The sequence below is a fragment of the Vanellus vanellus genome, assembly GCF_965231255.1.
Source record: "Vanellus vanellus genome assembly, chromosome: 3".
NCBI classification, from domain to species: Eukaryota; Metazoa; Chordata; class Aves; order Charadriiformes; family Charadriidae; genus Vanellus; species Vanellus vanellus.
Window position 1 is genome coordinate 60836471 of NC_138907.1, and position 26479 is coordinate 60862949.

General features: G+C 40.5%; 1 protein-coding gene across 1 annotated transcript in view; it reads left to right on the forward strand.

Moving 5' to 3' along the window:
• Positions 1-243: 243 nt before the first annotated feature.
• Positions 244-26479, forward strand: part of SNX9 (sorting nexin 9) — a 71094-nt gene continuing 44858 nt past the window's right edge. Inside the window, exons 1-4 of the mRNA XM_082480996.1 lie at positions 244-334; positions 21066-21152; positions 23514-23588; positions 24754-24888. Coding sequence (XP_082337122.1) covers positions 323-334; positions 21066-21152; positions 23514-23588; positions 24754-24888 — 309 coding nt within the window. The 5' untranslated portion in view covers positions 244-322. The remainder of the gene's footprint in view (positions 335-21065; positions 21153-23513; positions 23589-24753; positions 24889-26479) is intronic.

Sequence of the window (26479 nt, forward strand, 5' to 3'; positions counted from 1 at the left end):
GGGTGCCGTGCCGTGCCGTGCCGTGCCGTGCCGTGCCGGGGGAAGGGGCGGCCGGGGCGGGGGTGTGCAGGGGGTGTGGGGAGGGGGGGGACACCGCCGTGTGGCTACATCAGCCCCCTCCTGCCCAGCACCGGGTCTTGCTGCTGAGCCGCCCAACGGCCCCCAGGCGGCGGCGGCGGCGGCGGCGACGACGACTGGGGGACGCTGAGGAGGAGCCGCCTGCGCGGCCCAGCGGCGGCGGGCGGGCCGGACGCACCGACCGAGCAGCCGCGGCCCGCGGCGGGGAGGGGAGACCTGCAGCCCAGCCCGCACCGGCAGCGCCATGGCCACCAAGGTGAGCAACCCCCGGCGCGGCCCGAGGGGTCGTGAGGCGGCTCCGGGGCGCCCCCTGCGCCGAGCCCCCAGTCGCCGAGCAGGCCCCGCGGAGGGGCTCGGCGGCGGGCGGGCGGGAGGCCCCGTGGGCGACAGGCTGCGTTTTGGGGGGTCGGGGGAGCGAGTCCCCTCCCCGGGGCCTGCCTCTTGCTGCCGGCCGCGGGAGGCAGGGAAGGAGGGAGGGGGCCGCCCGCTGCCGCCGCGCCGCGCTCGGGCCTCGCTGCCGCTGCCCGGCCCCTCCGAGCGGCGCGGAGGGCTCGGCGGGGCAGTGCCAACTCCGGGGCAGGGGAAAGTTGGTGTTCTGCTTTATTTCCCTTCCACCGCCCCACAGCCCAGCGGCCGGGGCGACTGTAGGGCCGAAAAGCCGCCGGAGGCCGAAGGCTGCTGTTCCCGCAGCCCGGGCACCCCTGCCCCGCTCCCGCCGTGCCCTGGACGGCGAGCAGCGGCGGCGGCGGTGGGGAAAGGCCTCGGCCGCCGGCGGGCCCTGCCGCCTCGCCCCGGGACGGGGTGTCCCGGGAGGCTGTGCCCCGCGGGGCCGGGGACACCTCCGCTCCCCCCAGGCCGCCCCGCCGCCCCAGGGCAGCTTGTGCGGTCCCCCTTGAGCGGCACGCAGGGGATAGGTGTGCGGTGGGAGCCCGGAGTCTGTAGGGTGCGACCTGTTGTTAATAGCAGGGTCTGATTTTACCAAAATAATAAAAAAACAAGCAGGAAGTGAAATTAATTTTTTTTTTCGGTTCTTCAACAGTATCTGCTATTAATGCAACAGTCAAAATTAGCCCATCCTATCTGAAACCCGTCTCTTCCTAAATTAACAATATTTATTTACTCTATTGGTTGATGAAAGCATCTCTGCTTGTGTAGGTGTGAGTTAACATCCACCAGTAAATGTCATCTGCAAGTTATCTAAATATCGCGGAAGGCTTTTTGGTATTTGAAGGAATACTTTGCGTCACCTGATTCCATAAACTTGGCCAGCAGTTTAAAAACTTCCTTTTACTGAGGCAGCTCTCATACAGTACACTATTTGTGTTGCACTTCTCAGTACTGGAGGAATTCTGCCTCTTGAACGTGTCGAATTTAATGTATAAGTAACTGTCTCGGTAACCATATAAGTTGACGGTTACTCATGTTTTAGTTGAATTTTTCAGAAGCACAAAGAAGTTTGGTTTAGGCTTCAAAATCACTTGGGCAGTTTAAGAAGTATTAATCTAATGAAATTTATGTGCTTTTGAGGTTTTAGAATGTTGTTGATGGACTCAGTTTTAATATGGGTAGTTTCCACTGATTTGTGGGGTGTGTGTATGAATAATATGTAATCAACCTTAACTATTGTAGGTAGCAAGAAAAAGAATTATTTCTGTGTTCACATGTACTACATAATACAGAGTATGCTAAGCAGATACTGTACTAAAACAGTTTACAGTTTCTCTTCTCACTTTGAGGTGCATTATACTCACGGGATCCTGCATTCTATGCCAAGCACATGAAGCCATTTTATTCATAAATTTGGAAACTTTCACTTTGCTTTTCTTGAAATAATTTTTTCGAGTCACTATGGCCTCAGACTGAAGGCTGTATAATTTCTAACTTCCTAACCAGGACTGGCTTAAAATCAGGTGTTCCAAGTTTTTTCATTCTACACACTGCAAGTTACGGTAATTTACTTTAACTTGAAAGTTAAAACTGGGAAGTGAAATTGGGAAGTGAATCAGTAAAGACTTGATATTTTATTGTTATTATTTTGATATTCTGGTAACTGAGAGCAGTATAGAAGAGAAGCTTACTGTATTTTCTGTGAGCGTCACCCAGGAAATAGGTTCCTCTCTGTGAATTGCCCAGTTTTGGATTATAATTTGTTCAACTTGTGCAAATGTCAGCTATAATAAAGGATAGATTATTTTTTTTAACAGTGTGAGGGAGTAACTGGCTCAAGAAACAGTTTTTAGGAGCTTGGCCGATTACCAGTCACCATTTCACTTGGAAAGTAAATTTTGTTTTTTAAATTGTAAACAAACGTCTTGCCTTCTGCTTGCACTCCTTCCAAAGTAACCTATTTTTAAAAGAAATACGCAAAGTGTATTTGTGTTGTATCTGAAAACATTAACAAAACTTGAACTATAATTAGTTTATAATCTGGAGTGTGAATTTCTCAAACTTTAATGGTGTCAAATCCTGTATAACTGGTAGGGGCGACTGACAGGCAGGCACGGGCTATTAGCGCTTCCTGAATTAATTCCTGTTTAAACTAGAATATACTTTCCAAGGAGGGCTGGAGGAAAATTCAGTCTTGATTTGAATGCTTTCAGTGATGGAAAATCCCAACTCAGACAGAAAGAAAATGCAATATTGTAAATGTGTTTCTGTGATAGTTGCTTGCAAAAGCCACGATGAGTTTCTCATTCTTCTGTTTGTTCCTTCTTGACTTCTTTGGCCGTTCCTCTTTTCCCAGTAGAGTTTGCTATGTCCCAGCATTATTTCTGCCCTTTCTTTTGTTTTTGGGTTTCATTCAATAGGGAGAGCTAGAAATGTCAGGAAGTGATATGCTGGCTTTTAAATAACGCCTTCCCTACCTCAGTCTGAGTTTTAGAGTTATTTATTATTTTAAAATGTAGGCAAGTCCTTTTCTTGGAAAGGCTGATATTTTGCCATTTGAAGTCCTGATTTCAGAAGGATGATGCTAAGTGAAGTTGATAGGTTACATGCACACTGACGGTCAAGGCAGTTCTGGAACCTGAGCTGCTAATGTGCAGTGAGGGTTTTAATTTAAAAGTTGAAGTTGGAACTAGAAGCTGATAAACTCTGGTTTATAGGAGTAACACTGTTGAAGTTGGTGACATTACTTTCACAAGCTAGGTATTTCACAAGGCAAGTATTGATAAGCTTTATGAGGTTAGATCTCCTTAATGCCAATAGCAACAATTTTTTCTTTGTAACCTTAGGGGCAGCTGTATCCCACCATTATGTTCGTGATTGTTCAATGGTTTGTCTGCTTTAAGAACTCATTTATCTGGTTCTGTTTGTAGGACTGGGCCCTTTTTGGTGGGAAGAAGTCCCTTGAGGTAAAAGCTTAGACTGAATATTCTGTTCTTAGAAGTATTGCTAAGCTATACCTTCTTTTAAAACATGGAAATGTTATTCAAGGCTGTTTTGTCCACCTAATCTTGTTGGATTACTTCTTGTGAACGTTACTAACCAGGTATAGTTGAATTTAGTATGGTTCTTGTGAGGGAAGGTCATGATTTATATATGAAAATTTCATGTAGGAAAAAGTCACAACACATTAGACTTTGAATAAAGATTACTTTTCTCAAGTGTGTAGCCTTCCTTTCATCTTTCTATTTGATTCTCTGTTTTTCTTACTAGTGTAAGGCTCCCCCAAAGAAGTCTCACATTTTCATTTGTACCATCACAAAGCTGTTTGTTTGCATTATGAATCAGGCAGAAGCAATTCTTTGTTCTGATTTGCAGCTGGGAAGTGAAGCATCCCTCTGTGCTGTGCTCTCCAAAATACCCAGATTGCGTTCTGCAAGTCTGTCTTCTGTATTGTCATAAGTTTGAAAGTAGACTTTTCTAGGAAATCGCATTTCAAGGGAATATTCAGTTAATAAAACTTATACATCTGTGAGTTGGGATGAACTTCTACTATGCCGATCACTTTATAATCCATTCCACTGCTTAAATTCAGCCAAGCAAGATGTAATACAGAGAATGAGATCACAGTTGATTTATATATGTAGGATGTGATGGAACAAAACTAATTAGGTGAAGTAATAATTTTGATTTTTATGGTCTTAACAACATGAAAAGATGTTTGGGTTTTTTTAGCGATAATTAAGTAGATGTGAAGATATTTCCTGGGACTGTTTGGATTATTTTGGTTTGGTGGTTTGTGTTTGTTTGTTTTGTTTTTTTTTAAGGGGCAACGAGATGACTAGAGAAAATGAAAATGTTTGTAATGCAAATTTACCACAGATTCTTGACCTATTGATAGAGTGAGATGTTAGGATGAACAGGAGAACTGATACAGTTTTATTTTATTAAGATACAGTTTTTCTGTTATTTTGTCTTTGTCCGACCTTATGGTCTTTTAAAAGTCCAGTGATAATTGCGGTATGTCATGCTGCAGCAATTACTAATGCAAGGCTTCTTGTTTGCCAGCCAGTTTCTGTGCTGGGAAGCTGGTGAGATTCTATAGGATGTTATGCTTGGGTAATGATTCCTCTGACTCAGTTTTTCAAAGTTATTTTAAGCACCTGGGCATTGAGTCATCAGAGACTCATTACCAGAGGTCATAATTTAAAAACCCGATTACAGTAGGTAAAGAAAAGGAAGTCTGGTGTCATATGTCATAAGCTTCATCTGGTTTATAGACTCAGCGATTCAGATTTTAACTCTGGTAGAATTTCTCCATATATCGGTATTATTTCAGCAAGAAGTCTTTACAGTTAACTGTGGCTTTGTAAAAGAGCTTCTTTTACTCCAGTCTTTCAAGGTTTTCCTCTGAACTGTCTTCCTCTTTTAGAACCTCTGTTATTTCAGGTCTTGAAAGAGCTCCTGAAATATTGTAAGTCCACACATTCTTCTATTTATAAAAACCTCCTTATTTGATTAGGACATCTGGCAAATTTCAGAGTTTACAGAGAATACAAAGGGAAAATTATATTAAAATACTGTGGTTTTAAATATACAGGTTCCCTCCTGTATTAAATTTACAAGCAATTGCAACATGGATGGTGTTGGAAGCAGTCTTGCAACACATTACAAAAGCAGGTAATAGACTGTAAAATAGTGGGGGTGACTTGTTTCAACCAGCACTGCAGTGGGACAGATCAACATTCAGATATCTGGAATTATTTAAAGTAAATGGCTATTGCGGTGTTCAGCATTTAAAGCTAAACCTTTTCTATTTCAAAGTATGTTTCACAATTACAAGGTCATGCGGATTCACTTTAAACTTTTCTGAGGGGGCAAAAATCATGGCTTGTACTTTCACTTTCTTTAGTTGTATTCCTGCTTTCTCAGCGATTTGTATTTGGAAAGGAGCTTCCCAAGTAACACAAAGTTCAAAAAACAAAGCAGTCTTGTGGTAGTCCAATAAGCAAAACTTAAATGCTACTGAAGAGAAAAAAATACATGCGTATTGCTTACTTTAAGCTCTGAGCTTTATTGTTTTTTTCCAAAGCAGTCTTTCTCTTTGAGCTTCATATGGGTAAGAAACCTCTGTCAAAAAAGACCTAAAGAAGGCAATTAAGACCAGAATCATTGAATTTTGACACAGTCCTCTGCGAGACCCATAGTAAGAGGAGAAGGGCACGAGGGACAACTCTTCTTGTAGGGAGCTGCCTTTATGCAGGCTGATCCAGCTGTTGTGTAGTTGTGAGGGGACATTCGGGACATGGCATGGTATGAAGGGCATGTGAGCCGTCCTGGGCACTGATCATAAGAGGATGCGTGCTCGTAGTAAGCGTGCTGGGTAAAGTCAAACCAGTGACTCTGTGCGAACGGTATTTTTTTGTTGGTAAAACCTCTAATTTCCTCCCGTGTTTTAGAGCGGTTCTTCCCCTGGGCCCTGCCCCTTAAAGGAAACCACTGTACAGGAGGGGTTTCCAATGTGCAAAATAGGTGGCTGGGAGGTGGTAGGAAAGTAGGCAGTGCAGCTTGAGGGAGGTCCCTTGGGAGTCCAAGCAAAACAGGTGCTTCTTGGGATGGGCAGCCATGCCTGACCTGGGGTTTCTGCAAGTGGGACTTGCCCAGGTGAAATCGTTCAGTCCCACTCTCTTAAAAAGTTGCACTGAAGTGCAACTCGTTGACGAGTGTTTTCTTATGACTTGTCGTTGTGTTATTGACTTCTGCTCTGAGTTGCCATCTGCTCCTCCTTGGCAAGAGAACTGTTGTGCTTTTATTTTGTGTATTCATATGGTATCTCTGTTTATACACAGTAGGTTTTGGACTTGCTTTGCTTTTCCCAGCCTTCTGAGACTGCAGTTCTTGATGTTCAGAGCAAAAATAAGTTGTCCTCTCGATTCTAATTGAATTCAAGTGTTTGTTTTCCTGGCTGATACAACAAAATGGCTAATTTTCAAGAACAACTATAAAAATTCTCTTAGGATAGCTTTAAACTGGTTCTCTATTCTGTATAAGCATTTTTTTTTTTTTTTGCCATGATGATATGGGCAGTTTCCAAAAGAAAGACGATTGATATAAAGCTATTACATTTATTGTTCCTGCTAGTTCTGATTTAAATCCTGGGGTTCTCTGGAGAGTACGTATAATTCATCTTTCTGCAGCAGTAAGGCCACAACTGCTGAGGTGCTTTATTTTGACCTGCCAACTTCATCAGATTTGAGAATTAAGCTTAGATGTTTTATTTTCTCCACTGCATTAATTCTTTTGGGGGGTTAAGATTTAATTCAGTAATTGAATATTGTAGCATATGATAATATGATATAATTAGTGCCTACCTAGTTATAGCACAGTTCTCTCAGTAGTACTGTATTTTTTTCCCTTAATAGCCCTGTATTTGTCTTCTGAAAGTGGTTGCTTATGGAATATGAAATTAAGCATCTTCCTTGCTGCAAATAGCTAGACCATATTCTTGGAAGTTTGTAAATGGTTATTGAATTGTAATTTTTATATCAACAGCTCTGTCACATTCTGTCAAGCTACCAAATTTTCTAGTCATTTGTAAGGAAGCAGCAATTCAGACTTTCTTTTCTGACCTCTGTGGTGCTTTCTGTCATTATAAAGGTTGCTGGTACAAGAAAAGTTTGTGTGGTGTCCCGATTTAAAGAAATTACTAAATAATGGAAGATGGAGATTTGTAAAGGAGAAACTTTAAGTATTGTATGGCCTAATCCAGCTCTGTCATTTTCTCTCTCTTTTTTTTTTTTTTTTTTTTTTAATGCTTCTGTCCAGGCATTCTTTTCCTTTTCCTTTTTTTTTTTTTTTTTTTTGTCTGAAGGTGGCATAGGGCAATACTGCTAGCGTGCATGTTTCATAAAATTGCAGGTGACTGATGTCCTGTTCAAGTGCTGGGTGTTCTCTGGCCAGATCTAATGACTGAGCTTTGCTTATTTGAGCTGCTGTTTAACATTCCCAGTTTGTAACTTTACAGGGTCTTGTACTTTTCTACATTGTCAACAGAAAAGCCTAAAATAGCTGTAGGCTTGGGTACACTAGAACCCATAAAACCAGAACTGTTTCTATTTCTAGAGTAAGGAAGCTCCATCTGATAAAATGTTATATATTTATGTTGTTATAGTAGCTTCCTCACTTCATATAATGAAAGTAAATATTGAAATGGTTCAATTATTGGGCTTTCATAAAGTAGTGTTTCGAAAAATGACTAAGAGATCTCAAAACATTAGTATATTGATTCCTGTTGGTTATTCAAGCAACAGAGAACTTAGCAGAATTCCATGTTGAGGATCTGTTTTGCTGCATTTTAGATTCCTTCCCAGCTGTCTTTAGTTAGCATGCTATTGAGTACTTGTTTTTCTATTAATATTACCTGTGTTTGAGACTTCAAAGTAGTACAGCTATTCCGTTCTGTATTGTACAGGTCAAGTTTTATTTGAAGTAGCATCATTTTAACATGCAGGTAGTTTGCTTTGCTAGTTCTTCATTTGCTTCTGTGCTGGCTTGTGCAACTGGTGTGTTGAAATGTACAACCTGTAATAGTGAGCCTGAAAAGGCTTGAGGTTCATTAGATACCCTTAGCAAAACTTTGTGCCTCTCCAGTTCTTGGGATAATTACTGTTTTTTCTAATCTCTGCTCTCATAGAGGCAGCACTATTGTGTGTCTACAAGCTGTCCTAATGAGTAGGTCACAATGTGGCAATTTTCCTGGTGAACACTGCAGGCTTTTTCTGAAGCCTTCACCTCTTACCAGCTTTGTTCTTTGGGGACAGGAATGCGAGGGTACAATACTGATCGCCCTGAAGTTTCAGGCACAGCAGACTTCTGAAACACACAGTTAAATATTGGTTCAGCCAACAGTTGCAAGTGTTGCAGTTCGATTTCAGAGACACACTAATGATTAAATTATGCAGAGATTTTAATCATGCTTGAGATAAATGCATCCTGCCTGACATCCGTAAATACAAAGCCATGCTGTACATGCTTCAGTTGTATGTCTTGGTGTAACTGGAATTAATCTTCTCAGATCTTAAATTTAGTCCACAGTCTACTGGGGACCAGGAATAGGTTGGTATCCAGAAAAGAAAATGTGGGGAACTCTGGGCACTTGGAGCAGTGCAGTAAATTGATTCTGAAAAAGGTCTTCTGATATCATTGGAGCTCCTCATTGACGGTTAAAAGGTCTGCAGGAGATTGTTAATAACTCATAACTGGTTTACAAGTAGTGTTTTAAACAAAAAAACCTCAGGTGTTTAACCCAACTGAAAGCTCAGACGTGATGCACAGGAGTATCTGAGTCAGTATTTGGAAACATCTCTAAATCACATGGGTGTCTTGCATGTATTTCTGCAACTGAATTCCCCTTGCTTCTGTACTACTTGGGTTCATGGGGATTCTGTTATTTGATTTGATAGTGCCCTTTAAATAAGTCTGTATGGACACCACAAAAGGTAACCAAGCACCTCTTTTACTAGTGCGTGATGGTTCTTTTGAAAGTATCAGAATTTAAATGCTGCTTTTTAAAACTACCAAGCTGCTTATAGATAATCCACAGACTTTAAAATTCTTAAGCAATATTGTAAACCTGGAAAACACGTCAGTTTCTCTTTGCTTTTTTCATGCTTTGTGGCAGTGGATATCTACCCACCTGATTTGTAACTGCATGGAAAGAAGCTATAATTTGTTTTAATACCTTAAGATTTTTAAGATCTATTACATTCTACCATTTTTAAGAGATCTTAGTCTTGCAACTGTTGCAGTCCTCATACTGCATCAGTAACTTTCAGTCCTAGGTGCTTGAGCTGAACAAGGTGCCTCTGGATGTGTAGGATTTCACTTGAATGAAGTTAATATGCATGCTGCCTGTAACACGGACCGGTAGCGTGTTTCAGTTTGATTTGGGGTGTGCTGGTATTTGCTTACAGGTAGACAGCTCTAAAGAAGCTCATGCTCTGCAAATCAAAAATAAGACATGTAACTGAAAATGAGCTGGACTAGCCTGAACAGAGTTCAGGTCATCTTTCCTGAACAAAAAATTATTTTCAGCAAGACAGTGAAGTCCTGTGTGGTAGATCTGAAGAGCTAATCTGTCTTCACTGAGGAAAGCCTGAGTTGCTGAACAAGCTAGTAAATCATTGTCTTTATTACTAGAGAAGACATTTACAAGTCTCTTTAACACTTGAAAACTTGCCTAATCACTTATTTCTTACACAAAATCCTACAGAAATGGTTTCAAGGTAAGCTTATTACACTTTTATTCTAATTCTAAAAGTGACAGTGTTTTAAGCCACGTGCATGTTGGTGGGAATCAAGTATTTCGTTACTGTCCCTTGCCCTATAAATGCTTCAAACTGTGTTTTGTGCTCTTTGGAAACTAGTCATGCTTTAACTGTGTTCTTGCAATATGAGGTAGGCCTTTTAATCCAGTGTAAATACTTAATTCAATACCTGCCTGAAGTATTGTAGGCACATGCAGCTTCTGAGGCTGAAGAGGAGTTCCCTGTTCTGCGTCTCCTCTGTCTGCAAGCATGTTTTGTTAGCAGGAAGAAATGATGCAAGTCTTTGTTTCTTAGCTTTTTATCTGTATTTAATTTGCTTCTAGTGTGCTTATAGTCGGTGGTGTTGACTTCGAATTACGACCTGCAGGCTATTGAATTCATTTTAGAGTTGAAAAATTGCTCAGAAGAAAGTGAGCCAGCAGGTCAAGAGATACATCTTCAGTGTGAATTTGTAGAGTAAAGTGAGGATCCAGCAGGTACAGCTGGTGAGAGAACTTAAGAGTAATGGTATCCGAATATTGTGACCTCTCTTGGTCCAGAACTGGAGTTCTGGACTTAACTTAGTTTCACTTTTTGGATGAGTTTGTTTTAATTCTGATGTTGCTGAAAGCAAAACCCAACTGTGTTAGAAAAGAAATATAATACTAAAGTGAGGTTTTTCTTAAACAAGTGAATTTTAATTTTTACTTACTGTTTAATAAAATGATAGTATAAAACCAATTTGAAGGGATGGTTCAGTTTCTTCAGGCCAGTAGTTTTTTTCTAGGCAGAGCAAGAACAGCAATGCCAAGCACTATATAAGCAATATATAGTTTCTCCATTTGCTCTGTATTAGTTAAAAAGATAAGCATTGGATTTTTTTCTCCTTTGTAATAAACCTTTATCACTTTAACTTGCAGTTTCTAGAATAATGTATAATCTCTTGAATTCCTAAGGTAAGGCTTCTGTAGGAGTCTGTCTGAGGAAACAGTGTCCCTAGTGTCCCCTTATGCTTCCATCTTCAGTTTTTTTGTTTGCTTCTTGTCTCTTAGGAGTGCCTGTGAGAGGAACATGTTTAGAGACTTCCTTATTGTAGGTAAGACAGAAGGTAGCTGCCTTTCCAGGCTGAGAGGCATGGGCACTTGAAGAGCCACTTGATATTTCTGCATAGACTATCCAAATATACACTTAGTCTAGCAGTCTGATACAGTTGTGATAGAGGGACTAAAATGAAGAGGCTTTTTCCTTTTTTTTTTTTTTTTTTTCCTCTCCAAATCATAGCCCCAGATGTTGCAGCTGCTACAGTGAAATCTCTTCAGTCTTAGAGTACTTAATGGCTTTTGGGTGAGCTTGGGTTTCAGGATAAATGTGGGAGAAGGGTTAAATCTACCTATGATAGCCACTGTGGGACTAAAGGTAGTGTCCTCAGTGCTCTGAGGTGGGAAAGAGGTGGGGGGCTCCTGCCTATTTTTCTGAAACATTTTTCTTCCTGTTTTTCTGAGCTCTTTGGACACCAGTTGTTTTAAACTTCTCGCAGTACCCTTAGTAATACCAACAGTAGGACTTAGTGTGTGTTTTGGCTTGCTGAGAGTTTTTTCAAAGATGCATTGATTAAAACATGGTGACTTAAGTGATCTGCTTGTGAATGGTGAAATGAAACAGTGGCTCAACTGTCATTAAGAGCCTTGCCTACCCTACGTCATGGTTTCTGTAGCTTCACTGGCACAATGAGGACAGCTAGGGGTTTAATGCTGACTCTTCAGCTGATGTCAGATATCTTGCAGTTGTTCTAAGCAGTAAACTACTTCAAAAACAATATTAGACAGTAATTACAGGGCAAATTGCTGTGAAAGATCAAACAGTACAGAACAGAAAATGGAAAAATCACCTCAAGTTAATTGCCTTTTGTTTGACACTTTTTAGATTAAATGCTTCATTTTGAACCGTTCTTTCGGATGTAGTCAAAAGATACTGCCCATTTCTGAACTAATTTATTTGTAGTGTCATGTTTTAACCCCAGCTGACAACTAAGTACCATGCAGCCATTCGCTTACTCCCCCCGGCTGGGATGGGGAGAGAAGTGGAAGAGTAACAGTGAGAAAACTCGTGGGTTGAGATAAAGACAGTTTAAAAGGTAAAGCAAAAGCTGCACAGACAAGCAAAGCAAAATCAAGGGATTCATTCACTGCTTCCCATCGGCAGGCAGGTGTTCAGTCGTCTCCTGGAAAGCAGGGCTCCATCACATGTAATGGTTGCTTGGGATGACAAACACCGTAACTTTGAACATCCCCCTCTTTCCTTCTTCTTCCTGCAGCTTTATATGCTGAACATGAGGTCATAAGGTATGAAATATCTTTTTGGTCAGTTGGGGTCAGCTGTCCCGGCTGTGTCCCCTCCCAACTTCTTGCACACCCCCAGCCTACTCACTGGTGGGGTGGTGTGAGAAGCAGAAAAGGCCTTGACTCTGTAAGCACTGCTTAGCAAGAACTAAAAGAAGCCTGTATTATCAACACTGTTTTGGTCACAAATCCAAAACATAGCCCCATACTAGCTGCTGGGAAGAAAATTAACTTTAGCCCAGCCAAAACGAGCACATTTTCCACCCCTTACTCTGTAGCACTTGCATCATGCTCAGGTCCCACATTATTCAATACTTCCTCATTAAACATCACCACCCTTCCCATCCTTTGATATAATACATAGACATCATTCCCTTAGTCTATGGACTACCCCTATAAAATGTCTTTAAAATGTCCACAAAATTCTTTTGAGTTCATTTAATTCATGGCTTTGGGCTCCATCTGTTATGGTGGTCACTCAGGACAGGAGAGATGGTGTGTTGTGTGGAGTTACTGGGTGCCAAAGCCAGCTCAGGCTGGGTCACTGCTGCACTTGCACTGCTTCTTGTAAGACTTGTCCTGTTCTGTTTCAGGTGGTTCCTGCTATAGTAATTCCTATAACATGGAACTCAAATCATTGGTTACAACAGTTTAAAGGTGTATGCATTACAGTCTCCACCCCTGGTTCCTTTGGGTCAGGTTATAGAGTTTAACATTGCAACGAACTCCTCCCCTGGCTAGCAACAAGGGGTTCCTGCTGTAGTAATTCTATAACATGCAGCTCAAATCTAGGTTTACAACAATGTAAAGGTATTTCCATTACAATCTCTACCCCTGATCCCTTTGGACCAGACCATAGGATTTAACATTGCAGTGAACTCCTCCCCTTGTCCCTGCTCAGTCTTGGACTTATCCACAGACTGCAGTCCCTTAGGGGTATACCTGCTCCAAGTGGAGCCTTATCTATAAGCCACAGTCTCTCCAGGGGTATACCTGATGTGGCGAAGACTTATCCACAGCCACAGTCGCTTTGAGGTGCACCCGTTCCAGTGTGGCTTTATCCAAGGGCCACAATACCTTCAGAGGTATGCCTGCTGCAGCACAGCCTTCCCCATAGCCATGGTCCCTTCAGGAGTCACCCTGTTCCAACAGGGCTTACCCATGGCTGCAGTCCCTCCAAGGGTGTGCCTGCTCTGTCATGGGCTTATCCATGGCCACATGCTTTGAGGTGCTCCAACATGACCCCATGCACAGCCACTGATGCTACAAGGTGTATATTCTCTAGTGTGGACTTATCCTTTGGCCACAGTCTCTTTAGAAGTATACCTGATGCGGCACAGACTTATCCACGGCCACAGACACTTTGGGGTGTCCTGCTCCCACATGGGCTTATCCACAGGTTACAGACCTTTTGACTCAAATTAACACTGGAGTTCCAGCCTGTCCAGTACAGTAGCACAGAAAGAGCAGTGATGCCCTGGCCATCTGCCAGCCCAGGCGCATGGCCACTGCTGTTATCAAAATATTCCCAGGCACAGTAGAGTAAGATGATAAGTAGTACAGCAAGCAGCAAAAGCAAAAAGCAGCCACTAATGAGCACTAGACTCTAATATACAGTGAGGCAAGCGAGCCCCCTGGCAAGCACACACAGAAGCCTGTCAATTAATAGCTAAACAGCAATAAAGGCTATAAATTTGATCTAGCACATTCCAGTCAAATCTGTCATTATTTGGAACACTTCGAGCCCTGCGTTGGGTGCCAGAAATAACTGTTGTGTTTTAACCCCAGCTGACAACTAGGCACCACACAGCCACTTACTCCTCTGGTTGGGATGAAGGAGAGAAGTGGAAGAGTAAAAGTGAGAAAACTCGTGGGTTGAAATAAACACAGTTTAATAGGTAAAGCAAAAACTGTGTGCGCAAACGGAGCAAAACAAGGAATTAATTCACTGCTTCCCATCGGCAGACAAGTGTTCAGCCATCTCCAGGAAAGCAGGGCTCCATCACATGTAATGGTTGCTTGAGATGACAAATGCTGTAACTCCAAACATCCCCCCCCTTCTTCTTCCTGCAGCTTTATATGCTGAACATGAGGTCATATGGTATGGAATATCTCTTTGGTCAGTTGGGGTCAGCTGTCCCGGCTGTGTCCCCTCCCAACTTCTTGCGCACCCCCAGCCTACTCACTGGTGGGGTGGTGTGAGAAGCAGAAAAGGCCTTGACTCTGTAAGCACTGCTTAGCAAGAATTAAAACAAGCCTGTGTTATCAACACTGTTTTGGTCACAAATCCAAAACCTCTTCCCAGTAGCTAGTATGGGGCTAAAATTAACTCTATCCTAGTCAAAATGAGCACATGCAGCTAGGTTTCTGTCTTTATTTTTTTCTTTCTGCTTCCTCAATTTCTCTAATCCTGGGTTCCCAACCTGTATCCTAGGTATGCTATTTCTGTTTTCTTGTCTTAGAATTGCCCTGTAGAATGAATATTTTGTTTCTAGAAACAATATTAGTGGGGAAAAGCAATTCAGAAAAAAAAAAAAAAAAACCCAAACGAAAAAACCAAAACAAAAAAACCCAACCAAACAAACAACAAAAAAAAAACCACTAAACCCACATCCAAAAAACCTGTAGTAGAGAATAAATAAAAGAAAGTCAGAGAAGACAGAAATGTGTTTTACTGTTCTGTGCTTCCAGGTGAGATCAATATACTGCTTATCAGTGTCTCACAGGCAGCTGGTTTCAAAGGCTTGTGCTTACTAGACCTACTGAAGAGTATTTGTGCTAACTGATGCAGTTTTTGTAGCAAACCTTTCTGAAGCTTATTCATAACAAAAATGTTACTGAAGTTATTTGAGGTGACCAAAAGCCCTTTGTTGTTCATTCCAGCTAAACGTTTGAGCTGCTGTCCTAGAAAAGAAGCTCAAATCTGCTAAGTGTCAAGGCTATTTAAAATTAAAGGACTTGACTTGGAGCATCTCCCTTATGAAGAAAGGCTGAGAGAGCTGGGACTCTTTAGCCTGGAGAAGAGAAGGCTGAGGGGAGACCTTATTATGGCGTACAAGTATCTAAAGGGTGGGTTGAAGGAGGATAGAGCCAGACTCTTTTCAGTGGTTCCCAGTGACAGGATGAGGGGCAACGGGCACAAGTTGGAACATGGGAAATTCTGTTCAAATACAAGGAAAAACTTCTTTACGGTGAGGGTGCCAGAGCACTGGCACAGGCTGCCCAGGGAGGTTGTGGAGTCCCCTTCTCTGGAGGTTTTCAAGACCCGCCTGGATGCAGTCCTGAGTAATGTGCTCTGGGCAATCCTGCTCTAGCAGGGGAGTTGGACTAGATGACCTCTAGAGGTCCTTTCCAACTCTGAAAATTCCATGACTTGTAAAGAACAGTCCTACCTCAAAAAAAAAAAAAAAAAAAAAAAGCTGATGCTAACGATTAACCTTTTTGGTTTTTTTTAAGATATTTTACCAGGCTTCCCAAGTTATGGTTTCTGCTTCTCTGGTGGGGTGCAGTTTTCTTTGAAAAGATTTATTTGCCCCATTTGCTTTCCAAAACAGAAATACAGAATTTGATTGTCTTCCTGTGTGTCTGGGGACTGCTGCCACCAACAGTAGGACAGGAAAACTGGAGGCAATGCATGAACCTGGAAAGTGTTGCCATCCTTACTGCTGTGATACAGCAGTTGTGTTTCTGAGACAGTGGCACCAAACAAATTAAACCTGTGAATCCCTGTCCCTTGCAAAGATTGCTGCTGGATGGCTGAAGTACTGAACTGCTGAAGTGCTAACTACTGAAAGGAAGGCATGAGTTTATTATGTGGATTTCATGCTACGAACCTTTTATGGGTATTTCCTTTGTACTATCTGCCACTGCCAGCTGTCCAAGAGAAGCAGTTGTGGTACAAGTTTCCCAAACTTTAACACATGGGTGAAACGCATGAATCTATGGCATAATACAAGAGCTTTTTCTAATACAATGAAGTCCTGTCCTTAGGGAAAGCGTTTTCAAATGTGTGTCCAGTTTTTGGGTGGCTTCTCCAATTTTAGTGCTATAAAGCATACTTTTGTCGAAATGCAGTTCTTCATCAGGAAGTCCAGCATTACAAAAACATTTTGCTTCAGAAGTGTGAACTTAGAGTGATTACTGGGTTTTGTTTATGTGGGTCATTAATCATTCTTATCAACAGAGGTTTAGACAGGGAAGCTATTATAAAAGCTGCACTCATGTGCATTAGCTGTTAGCCTGTATGCTCATGGCTAGTGTGGACTGCACAGTGGTTTTCGTTGTCCTACTTCTCCATGAAAGATCTAGTCTGCTACAGGTGAACTGTAATGTGGGCAAGTGTGTGCCTGTGCACGTCAGGATTGTCAGGATTGGGGGCAAGTTGCTTTTCCATCTGAGCCTCGCATCTCTTTAGTGAAACATCTTAGAAGAAGCAGAAAGATTCTTCTTATGAGAAATAGGTGCTTCTGTTGCTTTATCACCTCTTTCAAGATTCAGAGGGAAATACGGAAGAGCCAGTCCATCAGGATATCCGCGGAGATCTTGGATAATATTCCAGTAACTGAGTGTACTGATAATGTAATCCTTCATTGGAATTTTATTTTAATGACTCTTGCTAGCTAACTTCCTTCCCACTTACTAACAGTAAGAATTACTGCTTTACTTTCTGTTTTCTTCTCTGTATTACAATCTAAACAACTGTACCCATACTGCTGAAAAGCTTATTTTCCTTTAGTAAGGAGGAATTCTTGCTGTTTTCCACCTGTCCTCAACTTGTAGAGAAAACTGCTGGCTCCCTCTCGTTCTGGAGAAACTGCAGTGTACAGCAGAGCTGCAAAGATGCTGGGGATCAGAGAGCCCTTTCCTTCTTGGCTTGTGTTGTGCTGGGGCTCTGCTTAATCCATGCTGGCCTTTTCTCATGTGAGGGAGCAGGGGAGGGGAATGTAAGGATGTGTTACAATCTCCCAGTGGAGGTGCAAGAAGCTCTGCTGCCACCTGAGCAAAGAGATGCAGTAGGTGTACAGTACAATGACCAGGTCTGCTTTCTGGTCAATGAAATCTGTTTAAACTTTTTGGGTTAGCAGTCTTTTTTTATCAAAGGATCTGACAAAACAGCTTCAGAATCCAGAACCAGTCAGATTTTGAAGGCAGGGGAGAAGAGAGAAATATGTACAGCCGGTAAAAGAAATTAATTTCCTTATAGCTAATAGAGTGATTAACAATTTTTACTTGTTTTACATATTTGCAGTATTCTGTAAACAAAGCAATGGCCTTTATTCCACTAATGAAATGTTTGAATTTCTGAAGTTCCTGTAGTTCTTGATTATTTGATCCTTTTACATATGAACAGAATTAAATATGAAGCACAACAGTAACTGTAACAAGTCTTGGGTTTTGGTTTGTTTGTTTTTGTTTTGTTTTGTTTTTTTTTTTTTTTAAACCTGTGTTTTGAAGAAGTTGCCTTTGTTCATTCTGTGATCTTTGGAATCTGTCGGAGGTTCCCTTTTTATAAATATTCAAAATGTCCATAAGCTTAGACCTAATATTCAATGTATGTATTGCAGTGCCCAGGAGCAAAAATCATTCTCTTGTTAAATGCTCTCTCTTCTCCATGCCCATACGCTATTTTGCATAAGTGGCAAAGATCTAACTCTGACCAATAACTGCTACTTGGATGCACTATTTGTGGCCGATAAGTAGGAAAAAGTTTATTGCAAAACCAAACTACTTTCCTTTTTATAGTATTTTTGGAATTGATTCTCAAAAATTTAAATAGGGTTGGGGCTGATACCTCTGCCCAAGGAGAGGCTGGTGGGTTTTCCATTGTTAACAATACGCTTACTAAGTTGAGGGAAAGCATTTGGTCACTTAGTTTCACTTACTTTAGAATTGGCTGAGTTTATACTATTTTTCCCATTGAATCTCAATAGTAGGAGGATAGTGTTAAAGCTTACTTGGCAGGAGTTCTTAGGGACTGAATTCCCAAACTAGGCAAATGAGCCCAGAAATGCAAGTGAAATGGAGAGTACCAGGAAAAAAAAATCTGGGCAGTGTATTTGAGATGTCAATATATCTATCAGGTTACAGATGTACCTCAAATGCTTAATGCTCTGTAATAATCCATTTCTGTATTGCGAATCGTTTTTTATTTTCAATTTCTTAAACTGCAGTAAGGCAAAAATTATTGCATGGATTTGTAATTTTTTTTTCCCCTCTTCTGCTTTTTTCCACAACTCTTGAAACAGACATCCGGAGCAGGTAAATAGATAGAGTTTAATAAAGTCATAGTGCCAAAGTCTATCTCTCTTGGTCTTTCCTTCCCTCCCTACAAGCTGAATACTTACAGATTTTTTGCAAGTAACTTTATTTCCCGGCTACATCTGGAGAACCTAGTTGTTGTCTTATTATACATAAATATATCTTACCTTTCCAGTCTGGTCATTACTGTGGGACGTTTTGCCAGTTTTCCAGAAGGCTGGTAAAATCTGCCCTTGTCCTGGTGAACTCTCATCATTCCTGTGAATAAAAGCAAGAACTTAATACTATGGTGTACTACTTGAAGAATGCTAAGAAGGCTCCCTGGTTAAGAAAGCTGGTTTCCCCACAGTTCAGTGTTAAATTGACTTGCAGGATCTGGATAAATACTGGTAACCTGCTGTAAAAAGGGGATGTTCAACACCTTCATCTACTACTGCTGAGGAGGGAGGCCTTGAGGGTGGCACTTCTTACACCCCTACTTAAAATGTTATTGTATTTCAAAAGGTATGCTGCTTATCTTCAGTTTACTTTTTAAGGAAAGTAAAACAACTTATTCTTATATTCGCATGGAGGCCTGATTTTGTGCTGGAAGGAGAGCAGTCAGTGTTATTATTGAAAACAGTTTTCTCCTTTTCATCTTGGTTTTGCATGGCATAATCTGGAAGTGCTGAAAGCCTCAGTTCTTAGGGGAAAGCTGTCATGCAATGAAGCATTCAGAGTGCTCGGGACACATGGTTTTCTGCAATGTTGTGCTTCTCCAGTGGAGAAGACAAAGTATTTGATTTGTTGTGCGCACGGTTCAGGATTAGCTTTGTCAGCTGAATTAAAACATATGTGTTTTTTCTCGGTTCTGTTTTTATTTACACTGAAGTAAAGTATCTTTTGACCAGCTATTTCCACGTGATACTCGTGCAGTTAAAATGTGGGGGAGGGAAGCTGTGTTTTTTCCCGTTTTATGTCATAACAACCTGCAATTTTGAGACAGGCAAGGGTTGGTGGTGAATGTCTCCTGGTGGTGTTTTTTGTTTTTTTTTTTTTTTTTTTTTTTGTATCACATAACCTGCATTCAACAGAAATCATGACTTTACTGTCGTCTTTATGGCAGAAACAATTAGGGGTGGGTTGGTTGTTTGTTTTTTTTTTTTCTTCCCCCTGACCTGCAAGTACAAGACGGACTTCATAGCTGTACACAGTGTCTGATGTTATTAGTAACACAAATATAAGATTGGTTTTCTTGGATTTACTTTTTAATCTGCAAGAACAAAGCCCGCTGCTGTATGTATGAGCTGAGGTAACTAAAGCATATGTCTTCCTGGTAAAGATGAGACCATAGGCTTGCCTCTTTCACGATGTGCTAGGGAAATTGGTGTGTTTCCTAAAGTAAAGTTTCTGCTGCTTCTACTCCTGTATGAGCTGGAGAAATAAGGGCTGTGACATAATCTATATTGATTATTGATATTTTTGTTATAACTGCCAGTACTGTCTGTTAAAATTTGTACTTATTCTGCTTGCCTTTCCTGACCTGTAGTCTAGCTTTCCCTTTTGCTGCTCTTTGATACTTCAGCATTGGCATCAATCAGATAAAATAATGTATTAATTACTTCTGGGGCATTTGGCTAACATAAAGACTTGTGGTGTAAGTAATGAACTTAATACTTTTATAAGTAGTGTGATGAGTTTTTTTTCAAGGGAAGAGAAGCTTAGATAAAGGTTTTATTGTGCTCAGGTTTAAAGCTTATCTAATATGCTGGTTGAGAAAGTGCTTTGGAAAGCTAAAACTTCTGATTCTAGATCTTCCTTGAGTCAAGGGGAAAATATATGTGGTTTCTCTCTGCATTCATTTAATCAGTTTGTAATTCCTGAGAGCTTTCTCTACTTTTAGATCAGAAAGGAATTTAACAGAAGACAATGAAAAGATGTTTGGGAATATAATCTTAGGCCATGTCATAATTCTTTATACAAAGAAGCAGAGCTGTTCTTTAAACGTTACACAAGTTTTGTCAGTGTTTCAAACATAACATTTCTTTACGTAATGTAGTAGTAGAGTCAGTACACAGCAAAGTCTGTGTGTCTAAACACCTGAAAGTTAGGTTGGTTTTGTGTTTCCTTCCAGCCTTGTGCCAGTATGTAATAGGCCTACTCTCACTGTTTGTGCATTTGTATAGTTCATCCTGAATACAAAGAGCCTTGAAACATAATTTTACATATTACTTTTTATGTATGGCAGTGGTTACTTACATCTGCAATTACTTGTTTTTCTTTTTCTGAATTGCTTGCTCTATGAAATAGTTCCCTTTACCCTAATTGGAGTTGGAATATGTCTTGTAGAAAAAAAAATAAGTATTAATTGGATTGTTTGCTAAAGTTAGAAGCCTTTCCTCCTTCCCCTGGAAAAAAGTTGTACAGATAGTTCTGGACATGGCAGAGAACAGTCAGTCTTAAACTGTGAATCCTCCTGGAAAATAATGATCATCTCTAACAGGCTCCACAGGAGATTTTAATCTTGTAAAGTTTGTGTTAGTGTTCTGTTTGGAGTTCAAATTCAGGAAGTGTTAGCTTCCTACATGCTGAGTTGCTCTTTGTACATCTAGCCTTACCCCACTTACTATTTGTCCTATTTAAGAAGTTGTGCTGATACATCCTTCATGAAACCTTCTAGATAAGCTGGAAAGCTCACTACTATATTCTTTTTCACATACAGGCTCGTGTTATGTATGATTTTGCTGCTGAGCCTGGAAACAATGAGCTGACCGTCAGTGAAGGCGAGATCATCGTAATTACCAACCCGGTAAGAAAATTGAGATGGAATCAAGGCTTCAGTCCACCTTCCTGACCTACTTCTAGCAGATGGGAGAAAAAAGGTGCTAGGTGACATCTGAAAGCCCTGGCTACCCTCCCCTGAAGAATTAGCAAATAAACTATGTACAAAGAATTTTCTAATAGTTTTGTGGAAACAAATGCAATGAGAGTCTTGGAGGACAGGGGGGCTCTCAGATTGTGCCTACACACTTAGGAATTTGCTCAGCTTTGTTTCCTTCTAAACAGAGCTGAGTGCCAAGGCAGAGGAAGGAGCTAATGATGGTGATACTCTCTACATATGCATGTGTTGTCATTTTTTGTGTGCCTAATGTTCCACACTTTGTGTGTATGTAATCTTTCTGGTGCTTGCCACTTGCATTTAAATCTGATATGCCAGCTCCCTTCTTGGTTTTGAGTTTCTTAATCAATGACTTCAGCATTCCAAGTTTGTTCAAAGAACTTGCAACAAAATTTTTTACTAAATTGTGTGTCCTTTCATAATTAAAGCAATATGGACAAGGTACAGGGAAGGAGTGATGGTAATACTATCAGGGAGTTCTTAAATTAATAGTACTTTTAAGCACTGACACTTGATTTGCATGTTAGATTTGATTTTGAGTGTGCTTTTATTGTCCTGTGTAATTCTTGCCCTTGGGAACATGGTAAGTGTTAGCTGATTCTGCTTTTGATTTTGGTGTAGTGATATAGACTTTCCTTTTAGAACACATACAAACAAAAAACACCTGATCTTGATGCCAGGTTTTGTTTATCTGTTTGTATAGGAAACATGGGTTCTGCAGCATAAACTAATTCTTTGAGGAGCAGCCTAGTCATGTGTAATCCTGATAGCTTTTTGTTCCATTGACTTTAGATACATGAAGCAGATATTTAATAGAAGCAGCGCCCTCTTGGATAGTATGCTATGCTGTGGCAGAGGTAACAATTTAAATTAGTTCAGGAGTTTAATACCGTTTCACAGGAGTAGGACTAAACAAATAGCTTACCACTTTTAAGCTAGTTCTTGCTGAACAAGACGCCTGTGTGCTAGGGCAATATACTTAAAACCAAACAAAACTTTCTTTTATGCTGTCCATAATGGACTGTGGGATAAATTGCTACAAAGGCTCTTGATCTTTTTTTTTATATGGTAAGTTTAGATAGCAATAGTGATGAAAGTCCATTGATGGTTGCTCTTAGCTGCAGCAGTGCAAATATGACTTCTAGCTCAAGTTGTCATTGCTCTTGCAGTTTAACCAAGCTAATTGAATTTATAACCTGAGATGTTTAGTTGTTTCTGTGTTCTTGAGTGTAAGCTTTTAGGTACATAGGAAAAAGTAAGTTAAGTTTGTTATTTCAATAACTGATTGATCTTTACATTTTAAAATCTTGAATATGTAAGCAGACTTCTCCTTACTATGTACAGGATTACATAGTGAAATTTCCAAGTGAAAGAACAAAATTGTGAATAAACAAACATATCCATTAAAAAGCAAATTGAGAAAACCTGAAACTCAGTAATTGCTGTCTAGGATATGTGGTTCCAATTTTCATCTGTGAGTTAGCTTGACACGTAACTGTGTATTCAAGGAACAGCTTGATTTAAAACAGAACTGGCGTATTCCAGATAATGTCCTGGAATTGACTTTGCTTAACTGCAAAGGTCTGCAAAGGTTTCTTAGTATGTGTAGAATATGTGTTTTTAAAAACCCCAAACAATAATGGGATGCCCCACTGAGATCAGAGCTGATCTGTGTTAGTTCTTTCCAAACTAATAGGATGAGATCTGCCTCTGAAATTAAATGTAAACTAGAAACAGTGTTTCCAGATCTTGCATGGCATGTGCCTCTCTTAATCTTAGACTATCCTTAATAATTTTTTGTGAGTTACAGTGTGTACTCATCACATGCTTCTGAACCTTCAATAAGTGAAGCAGAGATTTTACGGATATTTCCAATAGCTTAATTTCTTGAGTCTTGTTTCTTTATAATCTTTTGATTAAAATTAATGCTTTGGAATTGGCATATTAGTAGCTGTGTTTTGATGCAGTCTGTGTCAAGACAATTGACTGTGGTTTCACAAATGATCAAAAGTGCTGAAAATCAGTCTCTTTCCCCCTCACGCTTATTAAATCTGAAGTCCACGTTAGCTGTGTGAAACAAGCACAATCTGTTCTGTTTAAATTAGTATCTGCTGTTTCAGCAGATTTAAGCAAGTTTGTTCGTGGTCTTACAGTCAGAACTGTATTTCAAACACTGCATTTGACAGCAAGGCAGTGCTACCTCCTGAGCTGTTTAAAGCATGCTGTGGGATCCATCTAGCAAAACTATTTCTATGTTATAACTTCTTTTAGGATGTTGGTGGAGGCTGGTTAGAAGGAAAAAACAGCCAAGGTGAAAGAGGACTTGTTCCAACAGATTACGTTGAGGTAAGTGACTACACTGCTCTGCACTAAGAGAGCAGAACTACTGAAAAGGCCGTCTTGTCCACTGATCAGACTGTAATGCTCAAACGTAAAACTTCTAATGTTAAAGCTTGGAATGTATAATCTTATTGCAGCAACTGTAGTTGTCTTTGGAGACCAGTGCAAAATTGCCATCCAAAGCTACTGTGCTTCTCAGTGGTTTCCCAGGAAATGCAACAGGAGGTTGTCTATAGTAAATACTGGTGATCTGCAGAACACGAGCTATTTTGAGTCTGCTCCTGGTTTTAGGGGCCTTATGATCCAGTAATTGTTTTGTTTTCCTGTCTGAAGATACAGATATGGAAGTGAAATGGGTAATGTAAGTTCACACAGGTGTTGCTGTGGTTGATTCATCACACACCCATAAATCTCTGGAATGGAACCCCATTTCTGGGGCTCAGGATATGGGATCCCAAATCCAGGGACTACTCAGCTTATCTTCTTCCTGAGAGCCTTTGCTGTCTCTTCAGTGTATGTTGCTCTGCTGTTTGTTTAAAGACTGGTGGGATGGGGATGGAACGGTGATCTCAATGCGAAGACTAGAATCCAGTTCACTCGTGGAGAGCCAAGTGTCTGTATGTTTGCAGGTTGCCAGTTAGGTGAAGACTCTAGGTGTAATTTCTGCAGCCTCCTCTTAAGGCATGTGCCTCTGTTCCTTCACCAGTGCTGTGTTTATTTAAAAAAAATATATAAAAAAATTAAAATGGGGACACACACACAATGCTGGCTCCATGACCTTTTTGTGTCTCTAGTTGGCTAGCTTATGATCTAGTAACTTTTGGCTCTCCAAACTTGCTGTCCAAAACTGATACCCTGAGTATTGAGTTCTGAGTCTCCAAGCAGTAATGTTAACAACCTTGTTAATCCCTAAGGAATTTATATATAGGTGTCCACTGCTACAGCAGTCTTACAAGTTGCACTGTAATAATGCAAACCTGTTGTGGAAGTAAGTCCTCCAGGTTATCACATCAGTTTCTTATAAAAGGTTCTATTGAATTTGAATTCAAAAAGGGCATATGCAACCATCTGAAAGTCTAGCGACATGAATGTTATGATGATTATGTATGCTAAATAGCATAATTTCATTAATGGAAACATGAAAAATCTTTTGCAACTTTTTCCATTTCAGATTTTAACCGAAGGTGCTAAAGATGGAATTAGCTGCGGTAACTCATTAGCTGACCAAGCCTTTTTTGATTCCCTTTCTTCAAATACAGCTCAGACCAACTCTGCTGTAAAAAGCAGTAATCAGGTATGTTTCACAGTTTTTCCGGCACAGTGGGCATGGCACATTTTGTTGACATAACTGCTTGCACTCTTCAGGTGTGCTGTACTGTATTTGCGAACTCTAATAAAAGTACTAATGAAAGTAATTGTATTTTCATTAGGGAACAGTTTTGTCGACTATTAATGATATGCGTGACTGTTTAGATACTGTGTTCTAACACTTTCAGAAATAGAGCATTTTATTCTTTCCAGTCTGCAATCATATAAGTCTGTGACTACCTCAGTCTCTACCTCAGTTCTGTGTAAGTGCACTCTTAGCAAATTTACTTTATTTTCAAGTTACTTGTGTTAGTATGCTAACCTTTTTAAGGAACCAAAGCTTCCTTTTTTTTAAAATGTCTACTACAATTGGATCATCTATGCATCATCAGCCAGAGTAAATGGTTATATATATTTTTCAGAATTTGAGTAAGAGTTGTTTCTTTGATTAAAAAAGCTGAAGCAAGTTTGTATGTTGTCCCCAGTCAGTTGGAGAAGAGGCTGACTCTGGTTTTGCTAGAAGAAATTTTTTTTTTCTCCCTCTATTCATAGCTTTTTGCCTGGTGTGTCTGTTTGTTAAGCAGGAAGTACTTAATTTCTGAGGACATACATTATCTTAAACACAAGCTGTTTATTATGGTCTACAGACTGCTGCATGTCCCACATGTAGGAACTGTTAAACATTTTGAAGTCCACAGGTCAGCAGAAGTCCAAAATCTGCTTTTTTCCAACAGCAGCATGCAAAAAGGTCTTTTGTGTTGGAGAGTAAATGTTTTGCTTATTGTAGCAGTTGGGGACAGACACACGTGGTTTGTGGGTCAGTTAAATACCAGTTTGTGCTAGAGGCATCTATGAGGTTGATCTGTGCTTGATACAAGGTACTTGTGCCTGGAGAAGGGAAGAGAAAAGCCCTTACCTTATATAGGAGGAAAGGTTAAAATAAATGTATCTATTATTAAGGGGGCCTACAAGACAGTTGAAGAGGGACTTTTTACAAGGGCATGTAGTGATAGGACAAGGGGTGATGGCTTCAAACTGGAAGAGGGTAGATTTAGATTAGATATTAGGAAAAAATTTTTCACTATGAGAGTGGTGAGGCACTGGAACAAGTTGCCCAAGGAAGTTGTTGAGGCCTCATCCCTGGAGGTGTTTAAGGCCAGGCTGGATGGGGCTTTGAGCAACCTGGTCTAGTGGGAGGTGTTCCTGCCTGTGGCAGGGGGGTTGGAACTAGATAATCTTTGAGGTCCCTTCCAACCTAAACCATTCTATGATTCTGTGACTCTGTCTTAAATACTAGAAAATTATTACATCAATCTAGTTTTGGAAGTTACATTTCTAGAGGAGAGAAAACCTGGAAAATATGGTCACTTTACAATACGGTTCACACAGGATCAGCAGTGTACTGGCCCTGTAATACCTACAAATTGCAGTTTCTTAACAAATTTTGGAAAGGAGTAACTTCAGGGAAATGGCTTGTCTCATCTGTTTCAGTGCCTTATTCCTTATAAGTGTCCTGTTCCTCTCTGTTATCCTTCAAATGCTTTGTGAGGCAGTTGGGAGAACCAGGGTACCATAGTGTATTATAGTAA